General features: G+C 45.0%; 1 protein-coding gene across 3 annotated transcripts in view; it reads right to left on the bottom strand.

The window, feature by feature from the left end:
* The window catches only part of ACER2 (alkaline ceramidase 2), a 101,454-nt gene that overhangs the window by 68,283 nt on the left and 12,422 nt on the right, over positions 1-20,749 (bottom strand). The window contains exons 5-8 of one of the 3 annotated variants that reach the window (XM_038401711.2): positions 12,905-13,042; positions 10,494-12,181; positions 3,919-9,250; positions 2,578-3,719 (exon numbers count right to left, since the gene is read on the bottom strand). In XM_038401711.2, the coding sequence (XP_038257639.1) occupies positions 11,995-12,181; positions 12,905-13,042 (325 nt within the window). In that variant the 3' untranslated portion in view covers positions 2,578-3,719; positions 3,919-9,250; positions 10,494-11,994. Of the gene's footprint in view, positions 1-367; positions 469-562; positions 904-2,577; positions 3,720-3,918; positions 9,251-10,493; positions 12,182-12,904; positions 13,043-20,749 lie in introns of those variants that run through there. The other 2 variants (XM_043514360.1, XM_038401713.2) reach the window with 2 other exon arrangements.

The following is a 20,749-nucleotide window of genomic DNA, read 5'->3' as shown; positions in this document are numbered from 1 at the left end:
CTGGATAGTTTCTGTAAACCATGTCATCCCCTACTGGGAATCATTCTATACATACTGTAAATTTATAGTCAGTACTGAAGTAGAAAATGACCCGGCATAGTCTTTTTTTTTGGTTTGTTTGGTGTTTTGTTTTGTTTTGAAGGTAAAGAGGTTCCTTAGCTAATTTCATTAAAGATGTTAAGTTTCTCAGCTCTCCTCTGCATGTTTCAACATCAGTTTGAAATCCCTTATGGGTTGTGAATAACTGTATTCAGGCACAGCTTGCATTTAGTGCAACATTGCCATCTTGTGGTGCAAATATCTGATTAGATTTTTGAGAGACACAAACTATCATATTTAAAATCACATTTTAAACAAATTCCCTTACCTAGATTTACTTTTGTAAGCCCAGGGATGGCCTTTTTGTTCTCTGTTTGTGCTGCACCTCGCACAATGGGTGCTGGTCCATGACTGGGATTCTAGCTGCTCCTGTAAATAAGATAAATAGCGAGTAAGTTATCAGCACCACCTTTGATTATTTTAATAATTTCTCAAGTCCAGAGATCTGATCCCTGTGGACGCTGTTTGGCCAAGCAGGGAAATATAAATATAAACAATGAGTCAGAGGTGTACCGTTGCATACACCTGTACAATGTGGCACACTGTGCATACTTGTACTATGTGTCTGAGCCTCAAAATGGGAAGGAAATAATTCAACATAATTTCCCTCAGAGTAGTTGTTCATAAAACCAAAGGTAAAGTGTGTTTATAATCTGGGGGATAAAGTGTCACTATTTTTCTCTTGTTAGAGGTAACATCTTTTATTATCTGATGCTTACGTTCTCCCATTGTCCACTTCTGAGGTACTCCATTAATGTTGGATGAAGATTCTGCTGCCTGGCCAAAGGGATGTGGAAAAACCATCTGTAGATATGACAGAAACCCTGTATGACAGAGTAGTTTATAATCAACCCAGCAACTCAGTCTGTGACACCTGGCCAACCACAACTGCAGCAACAGCCTCTGAGTGGCATAGGAACATCTAGGCCTGTGGTTTTCACATAGGTTTTACTATATGTTTGCTTACAGAGACCTAGAATTGTTATGAAGAGGAGGCTCTGTGAACTCTTATCACACTAAAGGTTTCTATGTTTTTTTCAAGACAGAAGGAAATACACAGATCTACACAGAAGTGTAGAAATTATACAATGCAAATAAGCTATCCAGCAAAGAGCCCTTTTTTCCTGTTTGTGAACGGATTCCATTTCTGACAAACAGATTTATTCCTACCTATTCATAGAACAATACTGTCTGTTTCTTGTCTATGTAATGCAATTGTTCACCTAAAATCAGATGTTTTTGCATCCTGATTGGATGTTTGAAACTCTTAAAATAATAATGTAAATCTTACAAATTCTTGAATAACCTTTCATGCAAAAATTCATAAAGTTCTTTGAGTTACTCACATTTTTGCAAATAGCCAGCAAGTGAGTGCAAACACAATAAACAAGAGTGAATTACAAGTCTAAGTCACATCTTGTATTATTTAACCAGCTCCAGTCAACAGTGGGGTGTGGAATCTAGGCTCCGAAAGCAGCAAGACAGCTATAAAGTGGGTGGATCCAGTTGGGATGCAATGCTACAGGCCATAGACAAGGGAATAGAGACTTCCCCATGTTCTTTGCATACAGCACCAACACATGTGTTTTAAAAAAAAAAAAAAAAAAAAAAAAAAAGAACAGTGAAGAGGAAGTGGTCAGATTATTTAAGAGACTCTTGTGATTTTGGTGCTTTGCCAACACGTATGACAAAATGTTCCTGTTGGATCTCCTTAAGCCCTTCCTCACACAGGTTGGACCCGAACAAACAGCCAGACAGCATGGAGCTCCTGTGAAGCTATCTGACACTAACAACAAGCAACGGGAAGATAAACTATCTCTGCCCCCCGACACACACACATCAATGTTCATCTTTGTGTTAGCAACCTGGGCTCCTCCCTGTCCCAACATCCAAGTCCAGTCACCCTGTGAGCAGCCACAAGAAAGGTTGTCTTTAAGACAAAAGATCAGAGAGGAGGTTGATACAGAAAGCCAATGAACGACCATTATTTCACTACGTAAGACACACTGTGTGACAATTGCTTATTTTCTATTTTGAAGATCAATACCAGAATCTTCCCTGCTCAATTCCCAAATTCTACTTTCCCGATTCTCTTTGGCCTCAAAGAGTTCAAGTCAGCTTGAACTGCTGATTTGTGGACTACTCATTTTTCTATGTATTTGTTTGCCTACCTTTTATTTTATTTTACTCAAAAGCACTAAATTATACATAACATTTCTTTATTTTCTTAAAGTAGAATAAAAATACAAAGTCAGTCCAGTAGGCTAATCAATCAGTAATGGAATCTCCAGCCTCATTTATTAATGATCTTACCTCCAATCTAGTGTTTCTCTCTCCCTTGAAACACTTGTAAAAGTCTTCTTCATTGCCCTTTACCTTATCCCTACAGCTTGTACCATCCTGTATTAATATAGCTGACTGTAATATGCAATCCTTCACATTATTATAAGCATTTGAAATTTAAAGATACAAATAATATTTGTTTTAAAGGTAATTTAATATTGCAAAATAATTACACACTTTCTGTAAACTTTCAATACATAGTCTTCAAGTAAAACAGAAAATACAGGTATTACGTTTACTGCCCCTTTTAGAGACACTAGGTCTGATTTTCAGTCCCCAGTAGGTGTACATTTGTGCACATGTTCAGATATTTAAAAGAACATGTATGTGTAAAGGCTGTTTACCTCCGGGACATGCCTGTGTACCTCCAGGACATGCCTGTGAAAAGCAGACACACATTTGCCTGTGTGTAAATGCACATAAATTCCAAGGCCAGAAGGAACCATGATGATAATCTACTCTGACCTCCTGTATAACACAGGCCATAGAACTTCCCCAAAATAATTCCTAAAGCAGATCTTTTTGCAAATATCCAATCTTGATTTAAAAATAGTCAGTGATGGAGAATCAACCATGACACTTGGTTAATTATTCCAGTGGTTAAATTACTCTAGCATGGGGTTGAAAATCAGACCCATTGAAGTCCGTAAGGCTTAACAATTTTGTATGAAGGAAGTTGTATTTATTTATATACATACACACACAGTCTTTATATTAAAATAGTTATACCCTAAAATAATATTTTTGTTTATAAAGAACACACCCCTACAAAAGTGATCAAGATTCTGAACAACAATCTTAAAAAACAATAGTCAACTATAGTAATCTTACCATACACTAGCTGAATCTAAAAACACAAGGCCCAGTTTACCTCCCATGGGAAATGGATTGGGCCCTTTGGCCCCAATCCCGTGCACTCAAGTCACTTTACACGCCAGAGATTATTCACACATGTGCTTAAGCGTCTATAGGATAAGGACCTTAGGCTCAGCTCAAGAAAGCACCTAAGCACATATTTAAAGCTTTAGTGCTTTCCTGGATAGGGCTGTCCTGAATCAGGGCCTTAGTTCAGAAAAAAAGAGAGAAGTTTTACTTTGAAGTTCACAGAGTTCTGTTTTCATTATGGCTCATAAGGCCACAATGCACAATTAAAACAAAGCAAAGAACCATGTGGCCTTGACAGAAGAGATTAAATTAATTGAATATTTTATAAGGAGTTTAAAGTGCAACAGTTACATTTTGAAAAGTCAGTATTTAAAAAAGGTGGACTGAGAGCACTTATTTAGAATAGGAGTACTTGTGGCACCTTAGAGACTAACAAATTTATTGGAGCATAAGCTTTCGTGAGCTACAGCTCACTTCATCGGCTGTAGCTCACGAAAGCTTACGCTCTAATAAATTTGTTAGTCTCTAAGGTGCCACAAGTACTCCTTTTCTTTTTGCGAATACAGACTAACATGGCTGCTACTCTGAAACCTTATTTAGAGTGGAATTCCTCCTTACACAGTAAGTTCTGCAACAGACTTCTGTACATCAAATGGAATGTTTTTTGTTTGCATAAGAATATATTATAAGTACAGAAGCCAGTGGTTAGTTTAACAAAACAGAGTACACGTACATGCATTCATTCACTTCTGAGATTACTAGGTGCTCCATTGCCACTCATTTACGAAAACTACTTCCCAGTGAACAGTGAGATTAGTGATCAGGATTTCACAGCCTGCCCTTAAAACACTGAAAGTTGTTTTTTTTATTTAATAAAAAGCATGAGTAGAATTTATTATCATCACTTCTAGTAGTGTGAATCTCAGCAATCACGAGTCTCAAAAACAATGCTGAAAATGACTTACAATATACAAAACAGTTTAGTACACAGTACTAAATAGACCTTATCTGAACTGGAGATTTATCAGGCAATATAAAAATGATAGGTTCCAGCAAGTGAACACCATTCTGATGAAGAGTTGGTAGTAAAACTATTTTAATACCTGAGAAGTATTATAAACTGAGCGATCACTAATTTTATTGAGGGAGGGAAGGAATACAGCAATTGTATAGTAGAGAGTAACAAACATTATTATATAAACTCTAACAAACAGGTTGTATACAAAAGATTTTAATTTAAAAACTGTTTGTTTCCCACAGTCACAAGACGAGAGAAGGGCCAGATCCTCGGCTGGTATAAATCAACACAGCTCCACTGAAGAGAATGGGGGTGATCACAGGTAGGATCTGACTCTTAGATTCTAGAAGATCCAAAATTTTCAGAAAGGTAGCAAGTTGCTTACCTGCTTTAAACTCCCAAGAAAGATAGCATATGCCTGTAATCTATAGGTTTCCTTTAAGCGTGGGTACAGAACTCCCAATTAACTTCAGTGGGAGTCTGACTCAATTAAGGGCTGCAAAATTTGGCCCCTTATCTCTGAGAATGAATTCAGATAGAAAAGTTATACAACGAAGATAAAGTAAAAATACTTTAAATCTGCTATTCCAACCAATTGCTGTAATATCGAAAACATTGTTTCCTAAAGCCAGTACCTGCTGGTGCACCTGTTTTTGTCCCTGGGCAAATTCTGTCCATCAGTAAGACTTCTTAGCAAAGTTGGGGGGGACCTTATTCTAGCACACAGATAGGAAATATAACATGTCTTTACAAAAAAAAGAGATTATTGCACATAATCTGAAGAGGAATGAAGCCCTAGTTAACAGGAGAGTCAAGCTGAAGTCCAATGCCATTCTTTGGTCACAGTTGCAGAAATGTGCTGCCGGCTACTTTAACACAAAGGGCCTGATCCTCTTGTCTGGCAGAGCTTAGTGTAGGACTAGTGGGATGTGAGAGGGGAAAATGTGAATTCACAAGTCTTTTGAGTCTCCCTGATCCTAGCCTCCCTGGTGCAATTCAAACACCCACCTACAGCACAACTTAGAACAGCCCAGATGGTCAGTGTTGCTCTAAGTTGTACCCAGCTGTTCACAGCCTTAAGGGGCCATGCCAGCACCTGGGTAGAATCAGAGTGCAGTGACTGTCTGGCCCCATGCTCTTTTCCCTAGGGATGGGGTGCAAAGATGAGTAACATGCAGCTGTCACTGGCTCTATATCACCCAGGGATTCCCCAAGTAACTAGTTAAGTTGGCTTCCCGGCCCTTTTTTACGTGCTGAAGCTGCTCAAAGAAGTGCTGAGGATCTGGCCTAGAATGTTGAGGAAAAATCAGATTGGTGGAAAACACTAACCATTGAATTTAGAATTTAATTAAGGATTGAGGGTGGTCTCTATGCTCATTTCTATCTATTCAGGCTTTAATACATTTCAGAAAAGCCAAATGCTTAACATCTATTTTTCAAGTTTATGGGAATGTAATATACATTTTACATATAATTCTGATCTGTTCACAATTATTTGCATTTTCATGGTTATTTTGAGTACTAACAAATACTCTGTATCTGAACGCCAATCAATGTTAACAAATGTGGTTTATGTTATCAACTAAAGGCTAGTGTGAAGCCTGCTGGTATGAGACAGCATCTTTGCTTTATATTGCTAAACCACTAATTTTACTTCTTGTTCCACAGCAGATTTGTATTTCTTTTTATTACACATTATTGGCAAAATGTGAACCCTAGGTCTGGGGTGCCCATATTGACACACCTACGGTGAAATCCTCACCCCCTCTTTGGCCCCTTTACCCTGAATAAAATGGACTGGACAGGCATAAAGAAGCTTTAAAGCCCCGGTTCCAGCTAAGCTATGTTTCCCCCAGTGCAGGCACTACACAAGACATCCATAAGGCTGCCCTGTGAGGATCCGCTCACAAATCCCGACACAGGGGTTTTACTGAGGGTGGGTCCAGGAGTGGGAGGGGTGAATTGAAGGACAGGGCCACGACATTCAGTACTGTGGAGATTCCAGGCAATGCTGTGACCCATAGGTAGGGCCCTACCAAATTCATGGCAGTGAAAAATGTGTCACAGATTGTGAAACCTGGTCTCTTCCCCATGAAATCTGGTCTTTTGTGTGCTTTTACCCTATAACATACAGATTTCACAGGGGAGACCAGCGTTTCTCAAATTGGGGGTCCTGACCCAAAAGGGAGTTGCAGGGAGGTCACAAGGTTATTTTAGGGAAGGTCACGGTATTGCCACCCTTACTTTTGAGCTGCCTTCAGAGCTTGGTGGCTGTAGAGCAGCGGCTGTTGTCCGGGCGTCCAGCTCTGGAGGCAGCACCCTGCCAGGAGCTGCGCAGAAGGGTGGCAATACCATACCATGTCATCCTTACTTCTGCTCTGCTGCCTTCAGGACCTCTACAATTACAACACCATGAAATTTCAGATTTAAATAGCTAAAATAATGAAATTTACAATTTTTAAAATCCTATGACCATGAAATTGACCAAAATGAACCGTGAATTTGGTAGGGCCCTACCCATAGGGCAGTGCCAGGAGTCTGACATAACTTACATAGCCCTGAGGGGTCTAAGTTATTCTGGGGGCTGTTTCAGTCCCTGGAATGGCCAAGGATCAGAACAGTGCAAAGATGGTTAAGGCTGCCTTAGTCACCCTCCCCCTAGATTCAGAGTTATCTGCTGCACTTAGAGGGGCCACACAAAATCTCACCCCTAACATGTGATTTGTCAGAGGTTCTGCCGCTCTCACTGATTTCATCTAGTGCTCTGGGCACCCAACACCTCTGACAATCAAGCCCTAAGTGCTTCAAATTGGGCACACCCCCAAAAAAATATCAAAGATCTGTTGAAAATATGGACCTGTGTGTATCCCATCTCTACTTAGTTTTTGTTATACTTCTGAAATATAGGGAAATAAGGCCCTGCTCCTGCAAACCAATTAGGGTTCTGCCATGGACTTTAATGGGAATAGGATTGGACCATTAAAGTGAAAAAAAGGTGGCTGCAGATCCCATTTAAAAGAGTTTTTTTCCCCCCTCAGCCTAAATGATTTATACTGCAAGGAGAGAGAGGAAAAAAACCCCACTGTAACTTAAGAAGATTGAAAGAGTCATTGATTTGGAAAGAGTTTTTGGTGTGTGTGTGGGGGGGGGGGGTGTCTGATTCTCAACTGCCCTGTATCTCATGTGGTCATTGATAGTAGTGTTATGGTAGCACTTTGCATTGATGCTAGTGTTTCGGTAGCACTTTGCACTGGTGGAAACAACAACACAAAGCGTAGGGCAGTTGAGAATCGGGCCGTGTCTTTTCATCCCCTTAGTCACTCATGATTTTTCCAATTAAACTAACGTATTCATTGGAGCAGAGTACGTTTTGGTTCATACCACGTTATATTTGTCTTTCCTCTAGAACCATGTTCTAATAAATAGAGGAATGTGTTTATTCTGGCACATAGATAGCGGCTCTTGAAATGGGAAGGGCTGATCAATCTGGTGTGATATATCACTTTCTTCGGACTTTGAGGATGCTTCCTCCCTTTGTACTTCTGTAGTAAAGAACTCAGCAGCATTTGAGCTGAAATGGTCTATGTTTTTCTACAGGACTATTTATATCAAACTCTCTAGTGTGCAATATTCACTTCATGATACACCACAGGCAGATTTTGGCCCTAAGTCTAGCATAGCTGACCAAGGGAGGTACAGCTTCATATATGGGAACCCTCTGCTGGTGTAGAGCCAAGGTACTGGCTCCTTCACCCTCCTTCCCTTCCCTGCTGTTGGGATACAGGGTTTGGCTGAGGCTTCTCTACACCCAGCTGATCCTTCGAGGCTGACTTAAGCTACACCAGGGGACCAGACCAGCATACAGCCAGACCAGCATTGCGGGAGCAGATCTTTGCACAAACTCCCTTGCCCCTGCTCCACAAGCTGCACCATTCCATAGCAGAGGATCTGGGTTTTCATCTCTCAGTAGCATATTCCCAAGTAAAAACTGTTATAAAGTTCATTTCTGTGACCACAGCAGCCAAGCGTAAGAGGATGCTTAAAGTTCCAGGACCCAGTTCTCCTCTTGCTTAACCGGTGTAAGTCAGAAGTGACTCCACTGAAGCCAACGGAGTCAACACTGATATAAGACAGCAAGAATCAGGCCCTCAGTACATGATACTGAAGAGTTAGTTCCACCAAACAGCACTGGAACACTCATCATAAATTACTATGCCTTGCTTCCTAAAACTACCCAACACACTTCCTACCTAATCCAAATTAAAGAGTTAGGTGTTGGAATAAGGTTAAAACAGAAATATCCCTGAGGCTAGTTATATATCGACCAAAACTGGGTAACACTCAGAACTCCCAAATTCATCCCAAGTAAAGCAATAAAAGCTTCAGCTCACTGGAAAAGAATAATTATTACAGCTATAACAATTATTATATTTGCATATTTAACAAAATGAAATAAACTAATGTATGAGCACTTCAGTTTGATTTTTCAAAATATATATTGTAAAACTAAGGATCATCTTTTATCACTGTAAGTAGCAATACATATTTTAAACAGAGGGAAACTTTCTATATTACAGTAGAGATTATATCACATTGGCTCCTACTATTGGTGACAAAGTAAGATATTGCTTAGAAGTTAAATATTTTAGAGAGGCAGGTCACAACCAGAACCTCAAATCCAATTCCTTGAAACCCTACCCCTACGGTTTTGGTATTGATTTGGATCTCAAACAGTAAGGAGCCTATCTCCTAGTTCAGTTGCAGCCAGACTCTCAGAAGAACAGCTGATCTCAATAGTTAAAGATGACAGAAGTCTCAGAAAATCAGTGACTCTTTCCTTGCATCATTTTGTCCTAAAAACTTGTGAAAACAGCCTGCAAGATTTCAGTGCAAGTGACTTTCAACCTAATTTATTAGAGCATAAGCTTTCGTGAGCTACAGCTCACTTCATCGGATGCATTTGGTGGAAAAAGCAGAGGAGAGATTTACACACACACACACACACACACACACACACACACACACACACACACACACACAGAGAACACGAAACAATGGGTTTATCATACACACTGTAAGGAGAGTGATCACTTAAGATAAGCCATCACCAGCAGCAGGGGGGGGAAAGGAGGAAAACCTTTCATGGTGACAAGCAAGGTAGGCTAATTCCAGCAGTTAACAAGAATATCAGAGGAACAGTGGGGGGTGGGGTGGGAGGCAGAAATACCATGGGGAAATAGTTTTACTTTGTGTAATGACTCATCCATTCCCAGTCTCTATTCAAGCCTAAGTTAATTGTATCCAGTTTGCAAATTAATTCCAATTCAGCAGTCTCTCGTTGGAGTCTGTTTTTGAAGCTTTTTTGTTGAAGGATAGCCACTCTTAGGTCTGTGATCGAGTGACCAGAGAGATTGAAGTGTTCTCCAACTGGTTTTTGAATGTTATAATTCTTGACGTCCGATTTGTGTCCATTCATTCTTTTACGTAGAGACTGTCCAGTTTGGCCAATGTACATGGCAGAGGGGCATTGCTGGCACATGATGGCATATATCACATTGGTAGATGCGCAGGTGAACGAGCCTCTGATAGTGTGGCTGCCAAGAATTATAACATGATGACTCATCCATTCCCAGTCTCTATTCAAGCAAGATTAGGCTTGAATAGAGACTGGGAATGGATGAGTCATTACACAAAGTAAAACTATTTCCCCATGGTATTTCTCCCTCCCACCCCACCCCCCACTGCTCCTCTGATATTCTTGTTAACTGCTGGAATTAGCCTACCTGCTTGTCACCATGAAAGGTTTTCCTCCTTCCCCCCCCTGCTGTTGGTGATGGCTTATCTTAAGTGATCACTCTCCTTACAGTGTGTATGATAAACCCATTGTTTCATGTTCTCTCTGTGTGTGTGTGCGTGTGCGTGCGTGTGCGTGTGTGCGTGCGTGCGTGCGTGCGTGTGCGTGTGCGTGCGCGTGTGCATATAAATCTCTCCTCTGCTTTTTCCACCAAATGCATCCGATGAAGTGAGCTGTAGCTCACGAAAGCTTATGCTCTAATAAATTTGTTAGTCTCTAAGGTGCCACGGGTACTCCTTTTCTTTTTGCGAATACAGACTAACACGGCTGCTACTCTGAAACCTGACTTTCAACCGTAGCCCTAACTAGGAGTCAAAAACCAAACAGCAGCTTTAAAACTAAACTGCATTCAGATGCTACCCCTTTGGGGTGTCCCTATTGTTTTACAAGACAGGTTGATACAAATGGCAACAATTATACCACACATTCCTTCAAAGAATGTAATCTTTGAAGTTTTAAACTTCATTGCTTATTGGAAGGACATGCAGGCCCTAAATATAGTTTTAAGTGGTCATTTACCTTTACTAAATACAACTACCAGGGCATTAGGATACAACTGCATTTATTTCTACTTGAAAGGCATTAGCCAGAAGCTAACTCTCACCAACTGCACTTGGAGTATAGGGTTTTGTTTTATTTATTAATAGTTTGATCCAAATTTTAGTGTTAATAGTTTAGGGCGGGATTTTCAAAATTGGCTGAACACTGCGCCCATTGAAGGTATTGGTACAACTCCCATATAATTTTGTGGAAGCAGGTAGGCCAATATCAAATGCTTATGAAAGTCTCACCCTTAAACTTTACCACATCTGGAGAAAAAAAATGAAAGCCCAGAGATAGAAGGGGATTTTTATAACCTTCTCCATATGCATATTGGGAATATATGTATTTTTAAATAAGTTTGTAGTGGCTACCAGGTTCCACTACACCCCACACAAGCTGATAATCATTAACATCCTGTAAATAATTTAGCCAAAATAATTTAGTCATTCCATTCTGAACTGTTTGAGGAAAACATTAGGAATTTAGGGTTCCTGAATTTCTTATTTGTATTTAAGGCCTATTTGTCTTCTCACTTACCCTTGTTTTACACCAGTGTAACAATTCTGGGTCTGATTTTCCTTTGTTACCACCCTCTTCTGCAGTTCTGCTAAAGTATTTAGCTACTGGGGAATTTCCCATGCAGTGCAGAGCTGCCACAATGGCTCTACACTACCCCCTCTGCAGTCCACATGTGGAGACATGACTGTGGAAAAAAACATGTAGCTGGAATACCACCGTGGCCACTTATGGCTAAATGCATCCAGGTGCAAAGTAAATGCATCCAGGTGCATGCTCAGAACTGCTCTAATGTATACTGGGAGCTGGGCACAGAATAGAGGAGGAACAAAGATGCCTTAAAGGCACCTTTGTCCCCCTCACTGTTCCTCCACTAAATAGAGTTCTGGAAGAACCAATATGAAAAGAGAATCAGTCTCTTGCAGTCAGCTATTTTGGCCGACCTTGAAAAATATTTTTAACTTTGATATTTGGAAAGAATTATATCATCAGAGTGCAAAACAAATCCAACCAGTGTCAATACAGAGTTCTAACATAAATATTCAGGAGCATCACAAAAAACATTCTAGCCTCCTCTCCAGAAAAGCGAGGAAAGGTCATATTTTACCATGTGTTAACAAAACACTTGTGAACGCCATATGCATATTAGTCAGAAAAAACAATCCGAGCCACTACCTTTACCTAAATACTGTCTGGGATGAAAAAATAGATTGTCCCCTCCACTAGGTGCTTGATTTCATGTAATCTTCACAGGTGATTTCTTGTGTGCGCAGAGGAGGGTGACATAGGGGACACCAATGAAAGCCCATTTTTCACTGGGCCAGAACTTTATGACAGGGCCCTGTTCAGGGATCTCGGAGGCAGCATCAAAGTAGGCAAAACAGACACAGCCTAGGTAAGCAGCAAGACAAATGAGGATGTGCCTGAGGAGAATGGAAAACAAAGAAAAAAAAACCATTCATGTGGCTTCTGTAAAGGTGTCAAATATATCACCAAGTTTTCAGACCAATCAGCCCCTATCCCTTTCTCCTGTCCCTCCTGAGCATGGCTAGTGTCAATCCCTGTCCTCTTTGGACTAACAAGATGTAGCATATAGATAACTATACTACAAATATGCAGTGAATTGTAACATTCTTGGTCCAAACTTGATGATCTTTGAATATGCTGCAAAAGAGACTGTTTTGGGGGAAAACAATGAGATATGGTCTTGAGTAAAAGGGACTTTTGCTCACAGGTGAATAGATGTGAAGAAGGAGTGGCACTGAGCTCTGACCTTCTTTGTCTACCTGTCTGCTGTCATGGCTTTTTTAAGGATGGAGAGATTTCTCTCTTCTCAGACCCATTGTTTCAGACTGATAACACTGCATTGGTTTACACTTTGAAGGTTATTTCAGCATTCATAAGAAACTTAGTTTTCATTAAAAGTGAAGTTAGAGTCTGCAGAAACTTAATAGGCCGGGGGGCACATAAATCTATCAAGTGGATGGGATGTCTGAACACTATTGGTTGGGAGTCTTTTACTAGTAAAGCTGTTCATCATCGTGAAAGGAACAACAGTCAATGCACAAGACAGCCTACGTGCATACATCTCTATTAAGGGTTTCTGTTCCTTAAATGAAAAAACAGAGTTTACACACAGTACTTACCATACACAGTGCAAATACGGAAAGTTAAATGAAGACCAGATCTCACAAAATGCTTTGTCACTGATCCAGCAGAAAAGTGCTAACATCCACCAAAGACCTGAAAAGAGGCCCAGCTTGTACACACGCAAGTTTTCACACCTAAAAAATGATGTAAGGAAGGGAAGAAAAGCTGTTATCAGTTATTATGTGGTTTGGCTATATTGAGTTTTGGCATGGAATCCGGAACGCCAGGCTGCACACCTTTAAGAAGCCTGCAGCTGCTTTGCATCCAGTGCAGCATTCTGAAAAAGTCATATGGTGAGGAGCTTTACTTACCATCTACTTACCATCAATCTGAGGTGAGTAAAGAGACTATGCAAACAAAATGGCACCTTTACTCAGTAGCTCTGCTCTGGAATACTCTTAATTACTGAGCAACTTTTGGATAAAAAAAATTGTTTTCACTCCTGTTAGGACTACAGACAAAGTAAAAGTTCTGGAAGCCAGAGCTGGAATCCATTTTCCTTCATACGTCAGCAACAGCCCTAATCCTGCAACAAGAATCACGAGGAAGCAGGAATCTGCCTACCCAGTTCTCTTTGCAAGATAGGGACCTAAATGCCAAGTGCAGCATCTTTTTTTTTTTTTAAACTGGTGATGATGCATGAGAAATGCCCAGCTTAACTTTCAGATCTCAGGGTGAATTTGCATGGTAAGCAGTTAGAAGAAAAAAAAAACTACTCTTTTTACTTGTAAACTGAGCAAAATGTATTTGGTGCCACGGAGAAACAATAAACATGGAACCCCCCCCCCATGTCATCACTTTCCAGACAAGAACTACACTTGAATTCTTTATTTTTTAGTTTTTTTCTTTAAGACCAAGATTTTAATTAATTGGCACCCATATAAGTGAAAGGTTTGGTGTCAAAACATGAAACACACTAACCGCATTCTGTCTGAAGGAAAGAACAAATATTTAAGCACAACTTTTACCATTTCAACACAGAGGAGTTTTTCTGATTGTTAGTGGTAAAGCTGATGGAAAGTGGTTACAAGTCTTTGGCACTGTGGTCTAATACTAGCCTTGCCACAAATACTCAGACTGGAGTACGGTTTTCAAGAACTGGTTAAAAACAACTTGGTCCCAGGCACAGTTAGAACACAAGGAAAACGTAGCTGAATTTTTAAAATTCTGTCGTTATCAAAACATTTCTTTGGGTTTAGAATGAGAGTAAAAGTTTGGAAAATTTGAGCCAAATTTTCACTTGCCCCTTTGACGTAGCAAACATTTTTTAAATTATATAAATATGAAGAATTCTATGCTTTCAGGGGTGTGTGTGTGTGCGGGGGGGGACGGACGACTAGCTGTTTTTTCTGCACATTAATTCAAGTAATCTACAGTTCCAAATGATGCTAACCCAAAAGTTTAAACAGCCCCAAAGTTTTTGACAAGAACAATTTAGCTGATGTTGCATTCTTCTGAACCTCAGAAATGAAATTCTCAATCTGGGTTCAAAGACAGTTACCTTTTCCGTAACTGGTGTTCTTTGAGATGTGTTGCTCATGTGTATTCCATAATAGGCGTGCGTGCTCGCCACGTGCACCGGTGCCAGAAGTTTTTCCCCTAGCAGTACCCATGGGGGGGGAGCGTCCCATCGACCCCTGGAGTGGCACCTCCATGGCGTGGTATAAAGGGAGCTGCGCGCTCCCCGCACCCTCAGTTCCTTCTTGCCAGACAACTCCAATAGAGGGGAAGAAGGGTGGGATGTGGAACAGACACGAGCAACACATCTCGAAGAACATCAGTTACAGAAAAGGTAAAATCTTTTCTTCTTCGAGTGATTGCTCATGTGTATTCCACAATAGGTGATTCCAAGCTATTTCTGTTGGAGGTGGGAAGGAGTTCACAAGTTCCCAGGACGGAGGACAGCTCTGCTGAACCCGGCATCATCCCTGGTTTGGGGACGATCGCATAGTGCGAGGTGAACGTGTGAACCAAAGACCACAGCCCTCCAAATATCCTGGATGGGAACGTGGGCCAAGAAGATAGCCGACGAGGCCTACACCCAAGTCGAGTGCACCTTCATAATCGGTGGCGGGGGGATACCCACCAGCTCATAACAGGTGCGGATGCACTAAGTGATCCAGTTGGAAAGCCACCGAGTGGAGATCGACCGACACCCCATGTGCTCTGCCAAGGCGATGAACAGTTGCGAGGACTTTCTGAAAGGCTTGGTCCGCTCAAGGTAAAAAGCCAGAGCCCATCACACATTGAGCGTGTGAAGACGGCACTCCTCACTGGACGCGTGGGGCTTGGGGCAGAGGACCAGCAGAAAAATGTCCCGACCCAAGTGATAGGTGGAGACCACCTTCGGGAGGAATGCAGGGTGTGGGCGGAGCTGGACCTCGTCCTTATGAAACACCGTGTATGGGGGCTCGGAGATCCGAGACCCGCCTGGCCAATGTGATCGCAACCAGGAAGGCCACCTTCCACAAGAGGTGGGACCAGGTGCACGTGGCTAGTGGCTCAAACAGGGCCCCAGGACATGGATCAACACCAGGTTCAGGTCCCATTGTGGGACTGGGGGCCTGGTGTATGGGAACAGACAGCCCAACACCTTGAGGAACCGGCCAGTCATAGCATGGGAGAATACTGAGTGCCCCTGCACTGGCGGATAGAATGCCAACATGGCCACCAGGTGCACCTTGACTGATGAGGGTGCCAGGCCCTGGGCTATAGGTGGAGAAGGTAGTCCAGGATAAGCTGGATCGGGGTGGCCACTGGGGAGACACCCTGCTCAGCTGCCCATCTGGAGAACCGGGACCACTTTGCCAAGTAGGCGCAGCACGTGAAGGGCAGCCTGCTTTCTCCTTCCTACCTAACCATTGAGCAGCCATGCTGTGAGGTGGAGAGCTGCTATGTTGGGGTGGAGGAGGTAGCCCCTGTCCTGGGAAAGCAGATCTGGGCGGAACAGCAATGGCCATGGCGGAGCAACCGCCAGGCCTGTGAGGGTCCTGTACCAATGTTGCCTGGGCCGTGCTGGGGCAATCAGGAGGACTCAGGCCTTGTCCATCTTTACCTTTTCCAGGACCTTGCTGATCAGTGGGAACGGGGGGGGGGGGGGGGGGAAGGCATAGAGAAAACTGGCCTGATCAGGACACAAGGAAGGCATCAGAGATAGCACCCCGTCCCAGTCACCCCCTGGAGCAGACCTGGGGACAGCGCCTGTTCTGCCGAGTCACGAACAGGTCTACCTGGGGAGATCCCCACACTTGGAAGAGTTGGTGAGCCACTTCTGGGTGGAGAGACCACTCGTGTCGAGAGAAGTCCCAGCTCAAGCGATCCGCCCGCGCGTTCCGGGCGCCCGGTAGATGGAAGGCCTTTAGGTAGATGCCATGGGCTATACAGAAATCCCACAGCCTGAGGGCTTCACGGCAGAGGGCAGATGACCCGGCCCCACCTTGCCTGTTGATATAAAACATCGAGGACATGTTGTCCATGAGGACCCCGACGAAGCGGAAGGCCACACACACCAGGTGTACCACCCTGAGCTCCTTGACGTTATGTGTGGGGTCAGATCCTGAGACAACCACAGACCGTGGGTCCGAACATTCCCCACGTGAGCATGAACATTCCCCAACCCAGGTCCGATGCATCGAACACCAGCTCCAGTGACAGGGCCCTGTCCCAGAACGGGACCCCTTGGAGCATGTTGCTTGGGGTGGACCACCACCATAGGGAAGGCAATCACCAAATTGGGCATGGTGAGGAACTTGTCCATCCTGTCCCTGGCCTGGGAGAACTCCGAGGCAAGCCAGAGCTGGAAGGGCCTCATTCGGAGTCTAGCACAGCGGACCACGTACGTGCATGCTGACATGTGACCCAAGAGCTGGAGGCACGCTCTGTCTGTTGTCACCAGGAACCTTGTGACCGTGCTGATGAGCCCCTTCAGGGTCTCGAACCTGTCTGGTGGGAGGGAAGCTGTGGCCGACGAGGCGTCCAGGAGTGCCCCGATAAACTCCATGCGTTGAACGCATGATCCCTCACACTCGACCGGAGCTGCCCTGGATCAGCCAATCGTCCAGATAGGGAAAAATCTGGACCGCTCCCCGGCGCCTGATGTAGGCTACTACCACTGACATACATTTTGTAAATGCCCTGGGGGCAATGGACAGGCCAAACGAGAGGACCATAAGTTGGTAGTGATTCTGCCCCACCATTAAATGGAGGAGGCGTCTGTGCCCCTCGAATATGTGAATGTGGAAGGCAGCGTACCAGTCCCCGGGATCCAGGGAGGGGATGATGGAGGCACGGAAGACCATGCGGAACTTGAGCTTCACCATGAACTGGTTCAGATCTCGCAGGTCCAGGATTGGCCTGAGTCCCACTATGGCCTTCGGGATAAGGAAACAGTGGAAGCAGAACCCCTTGCCTTTTAACTGGAGCTTTATTGAGGGTGGATCCCTGAGGAGAACTGGCAGGGCGCCCCCGAGCGTTATTGTCTTTTCCTCGCCTATTTGCCCTTAGAGGACCCAGATTGCGGGGCTTGCCTTGACTGCCTCTGAGGGCGCCTTTTATAGTCCCGAGCTTTCTTATAGGTGGCCTCATATTTTGGGTGGAGGCCTGAGTGGAGTCTGCTGCAGCTTAAACTTAGATTTAGCCGGAGCCGGGACATAGATAACCAGAGTCTGGAGGGTTGTGTGAGAGTTCTTTACACCATGCAGCTTTGTATCTGTATGTTCCGCAAACAGAGCTTTCCCGTCAAATGGGAGATCCTGCATGGCGACCTGTGCCTTACTGGACAGCCCGGACAGCAGGAGCCACGACACCCTTCTCATGGACACAGTGGAGGCCATGGACTGCGCAGCCATGTCCGCCTCATCCAAAGCCGCTTGCAGCCGCTGTACCCTCCTCCACCAGCGCCTTGAACTCCTTCCTATCATGCTCCTGGAGGGAGTCCTCGAACTTGGGCAGGGAGCCCCACAGATTGAATTCATACTGGCCCAGGAGAGCCTGGTGGTTTGCCACGTGTAACTGGGAGCTCGAGGACAAATAAACTTTGCTTCCAAGAGAGTCCAGCCTCCGTGAATCTTTATTTTCTGGGGTAGGGGCTGGCTGGCTCTGGGTTCCCTGTGATTGACCTACTCGACCACCAGGGAGTTGGATGCCGGGTGGGTGTATAAGTACTTATGTCCCTTGGTGGGTACAAAGTACTTGTGTTCCGCCCTCTTGGAGGTGGGGGCCAATGAGGCCGGCGTTTGCCAAAGGGCATTTGAAATTTTTGCCATCCCTACATGGAGAGGCAATGCTACCCCACCTGGTGCCGACGGGGACAGCACATTAAACAGGAAGTCCGAGGGCTCCTCCATCTCCTCTGCCTGGAAGTGGAGGTTTGATGCCACCCTTTTTAGGAGTTCCTGGTGGGCCCTAAAGTCCTCCTGCGGGACTGAGGGGAGCGGGGCCGTAATCGCCTCATCTGGGGAGGGCAAGGAAGCTGGTGCGGTACTTTGGGTGTCTGCCAGCATCAGAGGGTCCACCACTTGGTTGGTCTCCGGGCACGGTGCCGCGGATGTACGTCCCAGTGATTCCTTCCTTGGAGGTCTGGAGAGGGAGGCCAATGATGCCTCAGGCTCCGGCTACCGGGGCTGCATCAGGGGCCACGGTACCCATTGGTACCACTGGGCCACCCACGGGGCCCGGAGCCACTGCACTTGCTGTGGCACCGGTGGGCCCGGTTGCTCGGCCCGGCTGGCCTGGCCCACGGAGGGCCGACTATGAGCGGAGGCCAGGCTGACGAACGACCTGCTGCTGTCCTGGTACCGGGAGCGACGATGACCACGGGACCCCAATCTCAACACGGAGGACTAGTACTGTCAGTAGCAGCTGCTCTGCCATTGGCTCCGACAGGCAGACCCGCGATGGCAGCGATCGACGCCCAGGGCTGCGGAGATGATGCCTTGGCAGGGTCTTGGAGCGGGAATGGCATCAATGTCTGTGCCGTGACCAGCTGCGGTAACCCCTCCGAGATGAGGACCTCTGGTGATGTCTGCCTCGGTCCCGTTAGTACTCACTCCTTGAAGTGGAGCAGTGCCGAGAGTCTCGGTCGGATGGCACCCAACCAGACAGTCTCGTGGGAGTCGAGGGTGATCCACGTGGACTTTGCCCTGAATGGTTGCTAGGCAGCAAATGGCGTCGGGAACGTTCCACGGACCGAGACCAGTACCGAGCCGGGGGTGACTGCAAAGATCCCAGCGGTGGCTTGCCCCTGGAGTGCGGGACCGACATCAGCAGCGCTCGTGGTACCGGCATGGACATGACGTCCCGGGCCGCCTGCAGGGCCTCCGGCATGGAGGACATCCAGACACCCGGGGAGGCATGATCCGAAGCGACCGGACTACTCCGCTCTACATGAGTCATAGGCCTAGAGGCTGGAGGGGATCGAGGACTGCCCGACATGGGTCTAGCCTCTGCCCTGGGTTTTCCTTGCTGCCACTGCGAAGAAGGCATCTTTTTTGCCTTCTTGTGCCCCATGGACGGGAAGCGGTGCCGACTGGTCAAAGGCTCCAGAAGGTCACAGTGCCCAGTGCCAGCTTGGAGCAGCACGCCAGAGTCAGAGTAAGCGCTGGCTCCATCAGAATGGTCCGGAGCCTAATGTCTCTTTCCCGCTTGGTCTGAGGTTTGAATGACTTGCAAATCTTGCAACGATCGCCGATATGGGTTTCTTCCAAACAGCGTCAACAGTCCGTGTGCAGGTCGCTCCTTGGCACAGATTGCCTACAAGTGTTGCATGACTTACAACCCGGGGCGTGGGGCATGCCCCAGGGTCCAAGCGCTCTGAGCAGCTAACTAACTACAGGTACTAACACTGAATGAACAAGCAGTTCTGGGGACGAGCTACAGCAAAGCTGGAGCAGAGTAATTCCGATGCACCTTCACTGGCGACAAGAAGGAACAGAGGGTGGGGGGAAGCGCGCAGCTTCCCTTATACCAAGCCATGGAGGCGCCATGCCAGAGGTCGCTGGGGCGCTCCCCCCATGGGTACTGCTAGGGGAAAAGCTTCCGGCACCAGTGCATGTGGTGAGCACTCACACCTGTTGTGGAATACACATGAGCAATCACTTGAAGAAGAAGATGGGGTTTGACCATGGATGAAGGAAACAAACCTGTCCATATACAATAGTTCCTACTGGGGAGGGAAAAGAGCCATCTGTTGTGGCCATAAGCAGCTTGGCCTGTAGCTGATCAGCTCTGCCTTCAAAAGCAGGTGCCAATGTATGTACAAGGAATTAGCTTAGGCTGCCTTGCCTGTAAAGTAGGAATACTTTTTTTTTTTTTTAAATGTAATGAAATTTGTTCACCTCAGTTTTGGGGGGCAGTACTGAATTCTATGGTCTCCATAGTTTTGCTCAGGAGCCTACGTTCCTTATGGCATTAAATCTTACTTAGCCAATGAGAGAGTTCAATACAGGAATTATACAATATGAGATCTCTTGGGACATGACCTTTTTCTTATATGCTGTCTAGGATGAAGTGTGATTTGGCTTTGTTGGTCTTTCTACAAAAAGAAAATTATGCTTCTGGTTTTTGTTTTTAAAATCGGGTGGATTTTCCTGGGGCCCAATTCTGTAAACACTGCCAAGCATAGTTCTTACTACCGAGAGTAGGGCCATTGGTCAAAAACCACTCTCAAAAGGATTTCTGTCCCTTTTCTTCAAGGTTGCATTTTATTTCATAGCAAGAAAACAGTTCAGCATAAGTTCCCTTATAAACCTGGCCCCTTGCCATGACCTGGAGCTGCCTGCAAGAGCCTGTCTATTCCTTGCAGATCTCATTCCTCAGACTCAATAAAACCCCTGGTATTTCAG

The sequence above is a fragment of the Dermochelys coriacea genome, chromosome 5, assembly GCF_009764565.3.
Source record: "Dermochelys coriacea isolate rDerCor1 chromosome 5, rDerCor1.pri.v4, whole genome shotgun sequence".
Lineage (NCBI taxonomy): Eukaryota > Metazoa > Chordata > Testudines > Dermochelyidae > Dermochelys > Dermochelys coriacea.
The sequence above is the reverse complement of the archived record's forward strand: the minus strand, read 5'-3'. Positions and strand labels throughout refer to the sequence as shown.